This window comes from Thalassophryne amazonica, chromosome 4 (assembly GCF_902500255.1).
Source record: "Thalassophryne amazonica chromosome 4, fThaAma1.1, whole genome shotgun sequence".
NCBI lineage: Eukaryota > Metazoa > Chordata > Actinopteri > Batrachoidiformes > Batrachoididae > Thalassophryne > Thalassophryne amazonica.
The window spans coordinates 30,278,043-30,293,630 of record NC_047106.1 but is presented as its reverse complement, the minus strand read 5'-3'; the positions used below and the strand labels follow the sequence as shown (position 1 = coordinate 30,293,630).

Below are 15,588 nucleotides of genomic sequence, written 5' to 3'. Positions count from 1 at the left end.
TCTTCCCAGCCTGGTGCAGATCTACAATTTTCTTCCTGGTGTCCTTCGACAGCTCTTTGGTCTTGGCCATGGTTGAGTTTGGTGTCTGACTGTTTGAGGCTGTGGAAAGGTGTCTTTTATACAGATAACGAGTTCCAACAGGTGCCATTAATACAGGTAACAGGTGGAGGACAGAAGAACCTTAAAGAAGAAGTTACAGGTCTGTGAGAACCAGAAATCTGCTTGTTGTGGGTGACCAATACTTATTTCCACCCATAACGTACAAATAAATTCTTTAAAAATCCTATAATGTGATTTCCTGAATTTTTCTTCTCATTTTGTCTCTCATAGTTGAAGTGTACCTATGATGAAAATTACAGACCTCTCTCATCTTCCTAAGTAGGAGAACTTGCACAATCAGGGACTGACTAAATACTTTTTTTTACCTCACTGTAAATGAAAATAAATTGAATTGAAATTGAATTTTATCATTTTGCAAAAATGTTAATTACTCCAGTGGTAAACAAGATGAAATTGACAACACTGGAACACGATGTTCAGCGCAATTAGTCGTAGATAATTACATGAAATAATGATAATAAAAATGTAACTGCCATATTCAGTGAACATTACGTTGTAGGGCTGCACAAAAAAAGCCAATAGACAATAAATAAATAATAAATAAATACAGGCGGCTATTGCAATATTTTTCTATGATGCATCAATTTTAGAAATGTCTTTAAAATCCGTGTGATCACTCCTGCTGTAAAATCAAAACACAGGCTCCAATTGGACAAACTGAACAAAAATTACACAATCAATCACGCGAGTGAACAGTGGTGGAAACGACTACTTGATTCAGCCACACCACCATTTCCACTGTGCACACGGTCAACAGAAACAAGAGAAGTAAAAGGCATCAGACTGATGCACCATGTTTAGTCTCAGTTTGTTTGTTTTTTTATTTTTTGGTAAGCATTTAAGGCAGATTTGTTGTTTACCTGCCCACAGTTATCTGCAGCTTAACTAGCTTCCCAATGGTTATTTCTAGACTTCTCTCGCCTTATTCACTAAAACTGTAAAGTCACTTAAGCTGTGAAACTTCCAATGAAAGTGGCAAGATGTGTCATTAGAGAAGCCCCAAATTAAAGCAAGGGTTTCTAACAAACACAACTCATGATGACGTCAATTTAGCCTGAATGCACATCGAAAAGTGGCAGGAAAGGGAAGGAGGAGCATGTGTGACAAAAAAGATGACAGCTCTGACCTTGGGTGAGTGAGGTGTCTGAGGCACGGCGTCCTTCTCGGAAGCTGACGGGGGAGCGGTTGTGCGTCTCCCTATGCTGTGATGTCAAGGCAGCCATTGCTGGGTTGGCGGGACGTGTGTTCAGGAATGGAGGAGGGGTTACACCAGGGGTTGAGGTGTTGGCTGGAACTATTTCAATGAGAGACGGAGGATCCTCCAGCAAACTCAGGTCACTGTGCATGGGCCCATGTCATAGCTGGTGTCCGAGTCCACACTGCCCGTGGAGGGGTTATGGCCGAGAGTAAATAATTTACCTGGGGGGAGGGGGATCAAGGACTTTAATAAAGTCATGTCATTTTAAAAAATCTGCAAATGTCTGCATTTAGTAATTACCTTTGCCATTTATGTTTTTCTGCAATCTCGTGCAGTTGGCAATCAATCAGTTTAATTAATTACAGCGGGCTTTGATCTTTCAAAGAGGCAAATGAGAGACGTGTGATATTTTACAAAGCAGGTACAAGTTCCATTAATGAAGACATTACAAAGCTGTTTTTATGAATTACAGTGGAAATAATGGCTGATAAATCATGAAAAACGTCATGTGGTGTTGACCCAGAAATGAACTCTAACTCTGCTATAAATTAAGACTGTGTTTTGGAAGTTTTTTTGTCAAATATAAATTAATGCATTAGTACTGTGCTAAAGTTATAGGTACAATAGAATACTGACAAAAATGTCACGTTTGAGCACATAGTCAAACAGAAACTCAAGTTTTAATTGTCCAAATATTCCTAAAGTAAATAAATATGAGATGGAGAGTTTCTTTGAAAAAAGGCCTCATACATACAAGGAATACATATACATCTATACATCATTATATAGCTGTCAAAGTAACATGGATAATTTAACTGGTGGAAAAAAAAAAAAACATGCAAAAAATTCACACTACATAATGTCCTTTGATACAGTCATTATTGCGTGCACATTAGCTTTGCCAAGGATGTAATAAATCATTGATGTTTATTTAGTTGTCTGTCTGACTGTTAACATGATTATGTCAAAACTACTGCACAGATTTTGACGGAATTTTCACCACAGATAGATATTAGGCCATGGAAGGACCCATTAAATTTTGGAGGTGATGTGGATCCGGGTCTGGATTATGGATCAAGCTTCACTTTATATAGGCTTTGAAGGATTACGTCAAAACTACTACACAAATTCTCACCAAATTTGCACCACAGATAGATATTAGGCCATAGAAGACTACAACCCCTGGCAAAAATTATGGAATCACCGGCCTCGGAGGATGTTCATTCAGTTGTTTAATTTTGTAGAAAAAAAGCAGATCACAGACATGACACAAAACTAAAGTCATTTCAAATGGCAACTTTCTGGCTTTAAGAAACACTATAAGAAATCAAGAAAAAAAGATTGTGGCAGTCAGTAACGGTTACTTTTTTAGACCAAGCAGAGGAAAAAATATGGAATCACTCAATTCTGAGGAAAAAATTATAGAATCACCCTGTAAATTTTCATCCCCAAAACTAACACCTGCATCATATCAGATCTGCTCGTTAGTCTGCATCTAAAAAGGAGTGAACACACCTTGGAGAGCTGTTGCACCAAGTGGACTGATATGAATCATGGCTCCAACACGAGAGATGTCAATTGAAACAAAGGAGAGGATTATCAAACTCTTAAAAGAGAGTAAATCATCACGCAATGTTGCAAAAGATGTTGGTTGTTCACAGTCAGCTGTGTCTAAACTCTGGACCAAATACAAACAACATGGGAAGGTTGTTAAAGGCAAACATACTGGTAGACCAAGGAAGACATCAAAGCGTCAAGACAGAAAACTTAAAACAATATGTCTCAAAAATCCAAAAATGTACAACAAAACAAATGAGGAATGAATGGGAGGAAACTGGAGTCAACGTCTGTGACCGAATTGTAAGAAACCGCCTAAAGGAAATGGGATTTACATACAGAAAAGCTAAACGAAAGGCATCATTAACACCTAAACAGAAAAAAACAAGGTTACAATGGGCTAAGGAAAAGCAATTGTGGACTGTGGATGACTGGATGAAAGTCATATTCAGTGATGAATCTCGAATCTGCATTGGGCAAGGTGATGATGCTGGAACTTTTGTTTGGTGCCTTTCCAATGAGATTTATAAAGATGACTGCCTGAAGAGAACATGTAAATTTCCACAGTCATTGATGATATGGGGCTGCATTTCAGGTAAAGGCACTGGGGAGATGGCTGTCATTACATCATCAATAAATGCACAAGTTTATGTTGATATTTTGGACAATTGAAAGGATGTTTGGGGATGATGAAATCATTTTTCAAGATGATAATGCATCTTGCCATAGAGCAAAAACACTCCTTGCAAAAAGACACATAGGGTCAATGTCATGGCATAGGGTCAATGTCAATGAGAAGATCTGATTTGATGCAGGTGTTAATTTGGGGGATGAAAATTTACAGGGTGATTCCATAATTTTTTCCTCAGAATTGGGTGATTCCATATAAAAAAGTAACCGTTACTGACTGCCACAATCTTTTTTTCTTGATTTCTTATAGTGTTTCTTAAAGCCAGAAAGTTGCCATTTGAAATGACTTTAGTTTTGTGTCATGTCTGTGATCTGTTTTTTTTTCTACAAAATTAAACAACTGAATGAACATCCTCTGAGGCCGGTGATTCCATAATTTTTGCCAGGGGTTGTATATTAAATTTTGGATGTGATCTTGATCCGGATTGGCGGACATCAGAAATCTCTGATTGCTCTTGTTTTGAATGTTTTAATCATTGTTATTTTAATCATGTTAAATCATTGATATATTTTAGATGAAGTGACATGCCATCTGTCCACGAACAGAAGGGGTTTATTTTGAAATCTGACTGAATTTATGATGCCATTCATATATTGGCTTCCTGTCTGGCTCAGTATGCTCTGTGTAGTGTGACAAACTGCCTTTCAAATCAAAAAATTTACGATAAATGTACAACTACCAGGAGCTATGAGCATGTTTCTTCATGTAGAACTGGGATGTTGTGTCATGAAAGGGCATTTGGCGTAAAACTTGAAGAAATTCCAATGCGGATCTGTACTGAACTGGCCTGTGGCAAACCCCAAGCAAGAGGGTCAGCCAAAAGTGAGAGATTTGGCAGATGGTGGCATCAGGTTTTAGCAATACAGACTGTAGATGTTGTGATCCTGTGTCACCAAACCTGGGTTGGAAGACCTGGTTGGTTGGTGACCTCAGAGAGGGTGTGTCGCCGCTGGCCGAAACGAGCCGTCTGATAGGCCAAGAGTCAGGTTGGGTGCATTCATCCTCTGCTTCAGGCTCTTCTGTCTCAATGCCCCGTCGATTGACATCTCCATCATGTTGCTAGGCGACGAGGTGGAGGACTTGCGGAGGACAGTGGGGGGAGGCAGGGGATCCAGTAGACAGCCATTCACCTAGACGGGGTGAGAGAAGGAAGACAGAAACAAGAAAAAAATTCCTTTAGTACTTTACAAGTGCTGAGGACGCAAATTATTCCACAATAAAGGAAACTGCACAATATGCATCACAGTGAGACAATCCTGAATAAGAAAAAACACTTATTTCATGATTAATTCACACCTCACAAACAAGGACTATCACTACTACCTGTATTATTAATTAATCTGTTGATTATTTGTAGTAGAAATTTTCTAAAAGTTCCATAACCCAAAGTGACAGTCAAAACCCTGTCCAAACATCAATTTAAAATGAGACAAAACAGAAAACCCCCCAGCAAAAACCTCAGAGTCCAGAAGATGGAACCATGAATCAACACAGCAGAATAATGAACTCACTCAATTAATCATTTCATCAAGGCCACAAAAAAACACCCCTCATTGTGTTTATATTTCACACAAGAATGTTTTGTTGGAGGAAGAATTCCACCATCGTGACAGTTTCTCTGTTCCGTCCTTCTTCCTTCCACTCGTGGCGGTTTGCGTTTGTGTCATCACAGGCGTTTTCTGCTGAGTTAAATGTGTCCTCCACTGAGACTGCCATTGTTGGTCTTCTTTGTCAAACTTCTGCAAGACATTTATAAATATCTCGTCTAATATAACAGGCCTCAGAATTGATTCCAGCCATCTTGTAGCTCTTTTTGAGTTCCAACTTTCACATCTTTGCTTTATTCTACTTTAGCGCTATTTGCTTTATTTAAATTCAGATAAAACTGAAGTTATTGTACTTGGCCCCACAAATCTTAGAAACGTGTCTCACCAGGATCCTTACTCTGGATGAATTACCTTGACCTCCAGTATACTGTGAGAAATCTTTGGAGTCATTTTGGATCAGGATATGTCATTCAATGGCGCATATTAACACATATGTAGGATGCTTTTTTGCATTTGCGCAATATCTCTAAAATTAGAAAGGTCTTGTCTCAGAGTGATGCTGAAAAACTAATTCATGCATTATTTCCTCTAGGCTGGACTATTGTAATTCATTATTACTCAGTGCTGACCGGGGGACTAGAAGAAGAGAGCATATTTCACCCATATTGGCCTCTTGGCTTCCTGTTAATTCTAGAATAGAATTTAAATTCTTCTTCTTACTTATAAGGTTTTGAATAATCAGGTCCCATCTTATCTTAGGGACCTCATAGTACCATATCACCCCAATAGAGCGCTTCGCTCTCAGACTGCAGGCTTACTTGTAGTTCCTAGGGTTTGTAAGAGTAGAATGGGCGGCAGAGCCTTCAGCTTTCAGGCTCCTCCTCCTGTGGAACCAGCTCCCAATTCGGATCAGGAGACAGACACCCTCTCTACTTTAAGATTAGGCTTTAAAACTTTCCTTTTTGCTAAAGCTTATAGTTAGGGCTGGATCAGGTGACCCTGAACCATCCTTAGTTATGCTGCTATAGACTTAGACTGTTGGGGGGTTCCCATGATGCACTGAGTGTTCTTCTCTTTTTGCTCTGTATGCACCCAATCTGCATTTAATCATTAGTGATTGATCTCTGCTCTCTTCCAACAGCATGTCTTTTTTCCTGATTCTCTCCCCTCAGCCCCAACCAGTTCCAGCAGAAGACTGCCCCTCCCTAAGCCTGGTTCTGCTGGAGGTTTCTTCCTGTTAAAGGGAAGTTTTCCTTCCCACTGTCGCCAAGTGCTTGCCTCACCGGGGGTCGTTTGACCATGGGGTTTTTCTGTAATTATTGTATGGCTTTTGCCTTACAATATAAAGCGCCTTGGGGCAACTGTTTGTTGTGATTTGGCGCTATATAAATAAAATTGATTTGATTCTTTCTTTTTCATAGGCTATCACTTTATTAGCCGATTCTGATGAAATGGAACTCTCCAAAAGCCCCACCTGAACTGCACTGGATTTCACATAGCCTCAGTTTTTATACGCTAGAAAAGTGTAAAATCATTCCAAGTGAATTTGTATAATTTATAGTCAAAGTCACTTAATATAAGTGACATTCACCGAATAAGTAAAATTTCAAGATAAGACTTCAAGGTGAGATATAATTACTTTGTTTTACAGAAATGTGTTTCAAAAAACCTTGTTAAGTGAAAGAACCTTGGAAACCTCTTGTTTTGGGCCATATATGACATTTTGTTTTTGACTCCCCATACAATTTTTAAGGTGCTGTTTGTAAAAGATGGCACACCAGTTAAAATGAAGCTCAATGAGTTATCTCAGCTCATTTCAAGAAATCTAAAGCAAATTTTCACTAGTTCCATTGGCATTTTTTTTTTCTTGTTACAAGTTAAAACAGTGGAAAAGAAAGACAGAAAAACAACAAATAAACACATGTCAGACTGGCATTCCATCCAGGAGGAATCACAAACTCTCATTTGTGTCACGCTATGGAATTCGGTGATAAACACCGGCACCAACAAGGTGTGCATCAGGAAATATTCATGGCGATTCACACTTTTTCCACATTTTTATGTTACAGCCATATTCCAAATGGATTAAATCATTTTTCCCTCAAAATTCTTCACACAATACCCCCATAATGACAATGTGAAAAATGTTTTTATGAGTCAAAAGTAAGTAAGTCCCTTCGGCTGCTCCCTTGTTTTGCACTCGGGGTCGCCACAGCAAATCCAAGGTGGATCTGCCATGTTGAATTGGCACAGGTTTTACACCGGATTGCCCTTCGACGCAACTTCACGTTACATGGAGAAATGTGGCAAGGGTGGGGATTTGAACCCGGAGCCTCTGAACTGAAACCAAGCGCATTAACCACTTGGCCACCACCCCTGCTGAAACATGTTTTTATGAGATGTTTGAACATTTATTAAAAACAAAAACTAAGACGTGTCACATGTACATAAGTATTCACAGCCCTTTGCCCTATGCAGCTCAAATTGAGCTTCCGGTGACATCCTGTTTCCACCTGATCATGCTTGAACATGTGTTTCACAGCTTAATTGGAGTCCACTGGGGGTAAATTCTAAGTTGACTGGACATGATTCATGATTTGGAAAGGCCCACACCTGTCTACATATGAAGTCCCAACAGTAGACAGTGCATCTGTCAGAGCACAAACCAAGCATGAAGTCAAAGGATTGTCTGTAGACCTCCAACACAGGACTTGTCTCAAGTCACCCAAATCTGGGGAAGGGTTACAGAAACAATTTCTGCTGCTTGAAGGTCCCCAAATGAGCAAGAGTGGTCTCCAGCAACCACCAAATGGAAGAAGTTCAGATCCAGCAGGACTTCTTCCAAGTGTTGGCCGCCCATCTAAATGGAGTGGTTCGGGAAGAAGGGCCTTAGTCAGGCAGGTGACCAAGAACCTGATGGTCACTCTGTTAGAGCTCCAGCATTCCTCTGTGGAGAAAAGAGAACCTTCCACAAGGACAAACCATCTCTGCAATCCATCAATTAGGCCTGTATGGTAGAGTGTCCAGACAGAAGCTTCTCCTTAACAAAAGGCACATGGCAGCCCACCTTCACTTTACCAAATTCACCTGAAGGACTCTCAGACCATGAGAAACAAAGTTCTCTGGTCTGATGAGACAAAGATTGAACCTGGCGTGATGCCAAGCATGTTTGGTGGCAGCATCATGCTGTGTGGATGTTTTCAGCAGCAAGAACTGGGAGACTAGTCCGGATTGAGAGAAAGATGAATGCAGCAATGTACAGCAATGTATCCTGGATGAAAAACCTACTCCAGAGTGGTGCGACGGTTCATCTTTCAGCAGGACAATGACCCTAAGCACACAGCCAGATATCAAAGGAGTGGCTCCAGGACAACTCTGTTAATGTCCTGAGTGGTCCATCCAAGCCCAGACCTGAATCTGATTGAACATCTCTGGAGAGATCTGAGATTGAGACTGAGATTTTGAAGTGCAGAAGACAAGAGTTAACTAAAAAACAAAAACAAAACAAAAAAAACAAAAACAAAAACAAACAAACAAGCAAAAAAAAAAAAAAACTGGCGTTCAGGTTGGCAACAAGAAACCACATTTTTTTCCATAAATGCTGCATTTTTGTGCATTCTAAAAAAATATTCATATTAACATATTTAGGATGTACAAGTCCTTCTGAAAAGTTATCAGGAGATGACCCCACAATCAGTAAACCAAAGTGTCGGGGGCATCACCAAAGTTCACCCATATGCTAAATATGAATGAAATTGGTCACCTGGTTCTTGAGATATCGCACTAACAAGGGTGGCAATGAGAATATCTTGAAAATCTCGCTGTGACCTTGAAATTGACCCCAAGGTCACCATAATTGGCTGGTGGGGGATCACCCAAGTACACCCTTATGCTAATATGATGAAATTGCCAACTGGTTCGCGAGCTATAGTGCTAACAAGCGAAAACAGATGGGACATACTGATTGCTACAGTCTCATCTCAACAGTTTCATTTTAACTCCGCTGTGCTGGTGTACAGAAGTACAATTTTAAAAACTGTGTCACTGTCCAAATATTAATGGACCCAACTGTAGCTGCTTTTAAACAGCAGTCCGAGCACCATTAAATGACTTAGTGAGGAATAATTTCAAGATGTCCTCTTAGGTTGTGCAAACTGTGATGATGTTTTTGTTTGTTTTGACCTTATAAACAAAACAAATAATTATAAAATGACTGCCAAACTGATAGGTTTTAGTAACACAGTTTAGTGTTGCCAGTGCTGAAAAACCTGTTGTTGGTTGATGTCAAGCAACTTTGCCAATTTCCCATCTGCTTCCGGGAAAGTTCTGGGCCTGGAATGTTGTTACTCAACACATGCACACAGTGGGCGGGGTGTGTGTTCAGGGTAATAAGGGTGACACAGGGTTGCACGAGGGCAGGAGCTGAGGAAGAAAGAAGCTGAACGATGGAGAGCCAAAAAGGGGATGAAGAAGTGAAGAAAACCAGATGAGGAAAGAAAACTCCTGGCTGACAGGTCTGAAGCCAAAGCGGCGAGATGACTGGAGTAAGAGCAGCAGATTCCCATCTACATGTGTTCACTCTGCTTCACATTAAGTCACGCCATCATCATAGGACTGCTTACATAACTGAGCTCCATTCACACAGATAATGCGCACTGTGTCTGCTGAACGGACACGCACGCACACACAAAACTAAACTAGAGTCAGGGTGCAGGTGAGCGTGCCAGCATCGGCTCAGACGGCCCGGGCCAACACCAACCCTGGAGGAAGCGACGGCGTGTATTGTAGCTGTGCCGGACATGCGGCTGTCCTGTGATCTTACATAAGAGAGCGAGCACTGTCAGGTCGACAGAAAGCCAAAATCCAAAAGCTCAAAGGGGCATGACGTGCACACACATGCCCGTATATGCTCCATGTGCAGTGCATCTTAGAAGGTTTTATGCACAATTACACACTGCTGTATCTCTCTCATTCAGGGTAAGTGCTTTCCAAATAGAATTACTGTTAAAGATGTAGGTTAAAAAAAAATTAAGCAATCACAACTTTCAGCTGAATGATTCTATTACTTGCATTGTGAGGGAGCATCAGCTACGACATTTTGGTCATGTAGTAAGTTTCTCTAAATGTGAGCCAGTATGCACGTCTCCATACTGAGTCCCCCAGCAACTGGAAAAGGCCAAAGGGGGCGCCCAAGCTCCACCTGGCTGAGCCAGAGAGATGACTACTTTTGAGAGGCGGGGATGACTCTCAAATTCCAAGTGTGGCATCTGATTCAGAAGGTCTTTAAGAAGGTCACTGCATGTTGCCAAAGCCAAGGATGACAACCACCCAGGCAGCCAACCTGCCCACCTCTCAAAAGTAGAGGACTTCTACAATGGGATGGAAATGCTTCAAAGTTCATGGATTAAGGGAATTGGCATTATGGGGATAAAAAAAAAAAAAACGATAAAAAAATCCCATGTTTTCTTGGTGAGGTTGAAAACATTCTGAAGGACTGTTACAGTGACATGCAACAAGCTCCTGAACAACGACACGTTTGTTTGACCAAACTAATGACAGCCCTTCATGTGGCCTCTGGAGCAATTCCAAGCTTCAAAAGCAAACAGACAATTCTGTGTATAAAGTGCACAACACTGAGTTAAATACTGTTGCAACACAACCAAACGTCAGAAGCACTTTATCCTGAAATGACAAAGTCAGTCAAGATGAACACAAATCCTCCATTTCATTCACTTCAACTTACAAAATTAACAGCCAGTTGCATTTTTCATTTCCAAGCTTATTCAACATGGCAGTGTTGTTGAGGACTGTGGCTCCAAAACACAGATGTACTCGTAAAGTAAAGTTAAACAATGTCAACACTCCAAGACATGCATGAATCGAGAGTCCCGATGGAACATTAAAGAAATACAGCCTCACTCAGACTTACAAAATAAAAGTGGCAGTTTCCTCTTGTGCTTATTTTGGTAGGTAACATGTTTTCACTTTCCTGATTTGCACAAAAACCTTTGCTCACTTGTTGTGCATAAAAACAGTAAGTTTCCTGATGCAAGTTAAATCTAATTACGTCTGCCAAAGAGGTAATGCTTTCATGTGTGTTTGTCCGTCTGTCTGTCTGTTTGCCCGTTAGCAGGATAACTCAAAAAGTAAGGAACAGATTTCAATTAAATTTGGTGAGCAGATAGATAAAAGTGGTGTACAGTTTGCATGTGATCTGCAATATATATTCTGGAACTGACATCCAGAAGAGTGTCTGGCACATAGCAACATTTTATTCAAAAAATTGAGAGAGGATGATGATTAAATTTGGTAAGCAGATACATAAAGTCCAAGGAAATGAAAAATATTTATTTTTCTTGATCTGGATCCATGTCTCAGATCCAGGACTCAGAAGTTTTATGTGCTCTCTGAGTGCCATCTAGTTGGTATTTAAATGTGACAGTTCAAGAATCAAACAAGGAAACTGGAGCCCTTCTGAATGGACCTAGGAAATGAGCGAGAATATTTCGCCCTGACAAAGATTTCCAGGAATTTTTAAAGTATATACTCATGCAACCTGAGCATAAAAGCACAAAGAACACACACACACACACACACACACACACACACACACACACACACACACACACACACACACACACACACACACACACACACACCACACACACACACACACACACACACCACACACACACACACACACACACAAACAAACAAAGAGAGAGAGAGGGAGAAAAATACATCAGTAAGCTTCAGCCACCTGTTACAGGTGTTGGACCTACTTTGGGCGTGTTGACATCCTCCACCATGAAATTCTCCTCCAGGGGACATGCAGACTGGGAGAAGGTGAAAGCATCAGAGGAGGCTTTGGGTACAGCGGGGGAGCGCAACAGACGCACACCCTGGGGGAGCAAACCCACCTGGGCTGAACAGCTGGTCGACTGGAGACAGAAACAATTGACGTTTACATTATATAACATCAAAACAAAAAAATAACAAGAACAAACTGTGGGATAATAAAAGCGGAACAGCAGTGAATATGGCAGAGAACGAAGCTTGAAGACAAGAAGGTGGAAGGGAGATGAAAATAATAAAAGAAGCATGTTTATCTTTTTGCCAAATCCAGGCTGCAGTTGCAAACTAAAACATTTTTGATGAGGAAGGTGTAGACAACAATCTCACTACCCTGACACTCTTGGATTACCTTGACGACAGTCTGCTCTGCGATGGTGCTGGGCCGCCGCTGACGGGCGTCGAGCCGCTGTTCCAGGGGGGAAACTGCAGCGATGGGCTTTGAGCCTCTCCACCAGCAGGTAGTAGATAGCAGCAAAGTGGTTGTAGCTTTTGTTCTGCAGAGACTGAAGGATGACAGACAACATCAATAACAAGGACTGTAATTCAAGTCATTACTGATGTACACCTGCAATTTGGGATGGCTTGACATTGATGACTCTAATGACACGCTGACAGCCCATTAATTATCACTGTGTGATACTGGGCCATTGCAGCAGCTGACAAAGAGAAAAAAAAAAGAAGAAAAAACACCCCCAACCAAATAAACACAATTTAGGGTGTATGACAAGAAAGGACAGCAAACAAAAATGATAAAAGGTGTATTAGTCTTCAGCGCAGTGACTCTGAGAAAATTGCTCGTCCACATCAACTGTATTCATTGAAAGCACAATATGTCTTCCGTTTACTGTTCTATCGGTGATCCAAAAAGCCTAATCACACTCATTTTCTTTGGAAAAAAAGGGGGGGAAATAGTAGAAGCTACTGCAAAAAAAAGGGAAAAGAAACTGCTTTAAATTCGTAGAGGCTGATCTTATATACTTGTGATGCTCAAACAATAATATGCGGCACTGGGTGACCTGCTTTTTCGCAGACTCCCACCAAAAGATTTCTGGACTTTTGCAAAACTTTTGATTTTAGTGTCAAATTATTCCCAACACACAAAACCATTTCCCTCCAGCATTACATCACCACAAGTGAAAAACTGGCATTCAACTGTGCACCTTACATTCCATTAAGTTTATCCGTCAATAATTTTGCTGACCTGTTGGTGAAATATAGCAAGGGGTCATTTCCTCTGGGTCAAAGGTCAAAGCAGGTATTTACAGTAAAATTTCAGGAAAAAATTAAACATGAATGCCCTAGTCGGGGCAGGCTAAGAGGAGCTAAGACCACCCCCCGCAGCCCTTCAGAATTAAACAAAATCAAATTTTTTTAGGTTCCTTATATGACCCCCAAAAACACAACCAGGATGATCCCAAAAATAAAAACCAGCATCAAGTCAGACAAACAAGATGGTGTCTAGATGTCACCAGATGTCACCCAAAATTTAATGTTATTTTTAATTCTATAGAGCTCAACAGTGACAGCTCAATTTAAAGATTCTGGTTCATTTTCTCCATTAACATTTCAGAAAATCCTTTTAAAAAGTGTTTGAGGACTTGAATCAATCCAATCAGCTACAAGATGAATCATGACCATAAAACGATTGGATTTGTATGAAAAAAATAAATAAATAAAAAGGAAAAAGCAAATGACTTCCAACCATCTTGAGAATCTACTCAACCTTTTTCATTATCATAGTTCTTATATGGTGAATAATAGTAGATGATAAGAGTTTTGTATATATTTTGTAGTTTTTGTTGTATCATACAGTATTCATTCCTGACTGCAATCACATTTAAATTTAACTCACAGCAGCAGCATCTGTCACCTGATTTGCAACGCAAACAAACGCACCGCTGGTCACTGCCAAGTCACATACCACATTTCCTGCAGCGAATATGACCGTTTAGTGAGCAGTAAATTACAGCCACTCTAGTGTAATTTTTATCAAACAGGCGAGGTGCTAATAACAAACATTTTATGTTGATATGCAAATGTCAGAAGATGATTATGTTGTGTATTACTGATAAGGATAAAGTTTTTACATCGATTAGGTAATAACATTAAGAAAAACACACCTGATATATACAAATGTATGTAAAAACATATGCTTTTTTTATGCCATGACACAGGGAATTGAAACTACAGCCCCTTTCACACTGAAGAGTTGCCTTGTGCTGCATATCAAGTACACTGGAATGGCTACGTAAGTTGCACGCGGGGGGGAGTAACCTTGCACGCAGAGGCTCCATGATGCTGTTTTAATAGACTGCCTGGACACGCAGATGGATTTGACACATTGGAAAAAAAAAATCACAATACATTATTTCCAGGAGTTAATGGACTTTATTTAATGTACTACAATCATGAAAGAACTTAAGAAGGTGAAAGAAAGCTGCAGCCATTGATTGTGCACACGATCTGTCCACGGGGAGTGGACAGTGGACATGTCCGCTCAGTGGCGATCCATCTGTGAGGACTTATACTAGATGTGGACATGTCCTCTCACTGGCGATCGGCCCTGTGAGCAGGAGTTAATGGACTTTATTTAATGTGCCCCGATCATGAGAGAACTTGTGGAGGTGAAAGAAAGCTGCAGCCGGCAATCGTGCGCGCAAAATATTTCACCTGCCTAGAGCAACGTCCATCAATCACAGCTGTCACTGGTTCAATTTAGGAAGTGGGCAGTGTAGTTCTTTTTGCTGAAATCGTGAGTAAAATATTTTGTTTAAAATAAGGTTACTATCACACTGATCTGTAGCTTTTACAGGAACACATTTCATTGTTGCACAAAGTCACAGCTCCTACTGAGTCTATTTAGGATGGTTCCTACGTTTTAGCCCATAATCTAAATCTGTTGTTTCTACTGCGGTTGCTTACCAGCTTTTTTGGACACCATTTTGCATTTGCAAGATATGAATGTAATCATCTATGTACAAGTGGCTACAAACTTTGTAACCTGAGACTTTTGTTCTCATGGAACATTTTGAAAAATTAAAAGCATTTAGGTGAAGATGCTTTAATTGGGGGCTGGGGGGGAGGGGGGGTTAGATTACTATGATGGCCATTTGGATGCCATCCTGAGTATCTCATTTCAGTCCAATTTTATTTTTGGTAAACATCCTGATCGTCTTTGGTTCGGCTTTTTCCTTCAGGAAGGTGTGGTGCCTGCAAAGGGATACAAATGACTAAATTTGTCTTTCAAATCTTGGGGTCAGTATGTGGGTTAGGCAAGCTAGTGTTTGATGACTGCAGAGTCCACTGATGTTCTTGCCATTGAATCATACCCATCCACACCCAGATTCAGTAAGCGCAGCAAACTCCTACCTCACCTCTACAGTCTTGCGCTGGGTCGATGCCAAGGCTGTGCATCAGTCGAAGGACCTGCTCACTGTACTGGCCCACGCCTCCCTCACCTCACGCAGATGTTGAATGTGGTACAGAAGAGGCCTCTGCACCGGAACGTCGAGAGCCATCCACTTGTGCTCCTTGATCTGGGCTACAGAGAGGCGCTTGGACGGGTCCAGAACCAACATTCTGCGGATCAGGTGCTCACAGTCTGAGAGGGGTGGGGGATT

General features: G+C 40.8%; 1 protein-coding gene across 1 annotated transcript in view; it reads right to left on the bottom strand.

Moving 5' to 3' along the window:
- The window catches only part of sik2b (salt-inducible kinase 2b), a 198,607-nt gene that overhangs the window by 31,739 nt on the left and 151,280 nt on the right, over positions 1-15,588 (bottom strand). Inside the window, 11 exon segments of the mRNA XM_034169323.1 lie at positions 1,247-1,468; positions 1,471-1,561; positions 4,465-4,542; positions 4,545-4,600; positions 4,603-4,696; positions 11,896-12,054; positions 12,318-12,386; positions 12,388-12,471; positions 15,343-15,360; positions 15,362-15,447; positions 15,450-15,569. Coding sequence (XP_034025214.1) covers positions 1,247-1,468; positions 1,471-1,561; positions 4,465-4,542; positions 4,545-4,600; positions 4,603-4,696; positions 11,896-12,054; positions 12,318-12,386; positions 12,388-12,471; positions 15,343-15,360; positions 15,362-15,447; positions 15,450-15,569 — 1,077 coding nt within the window.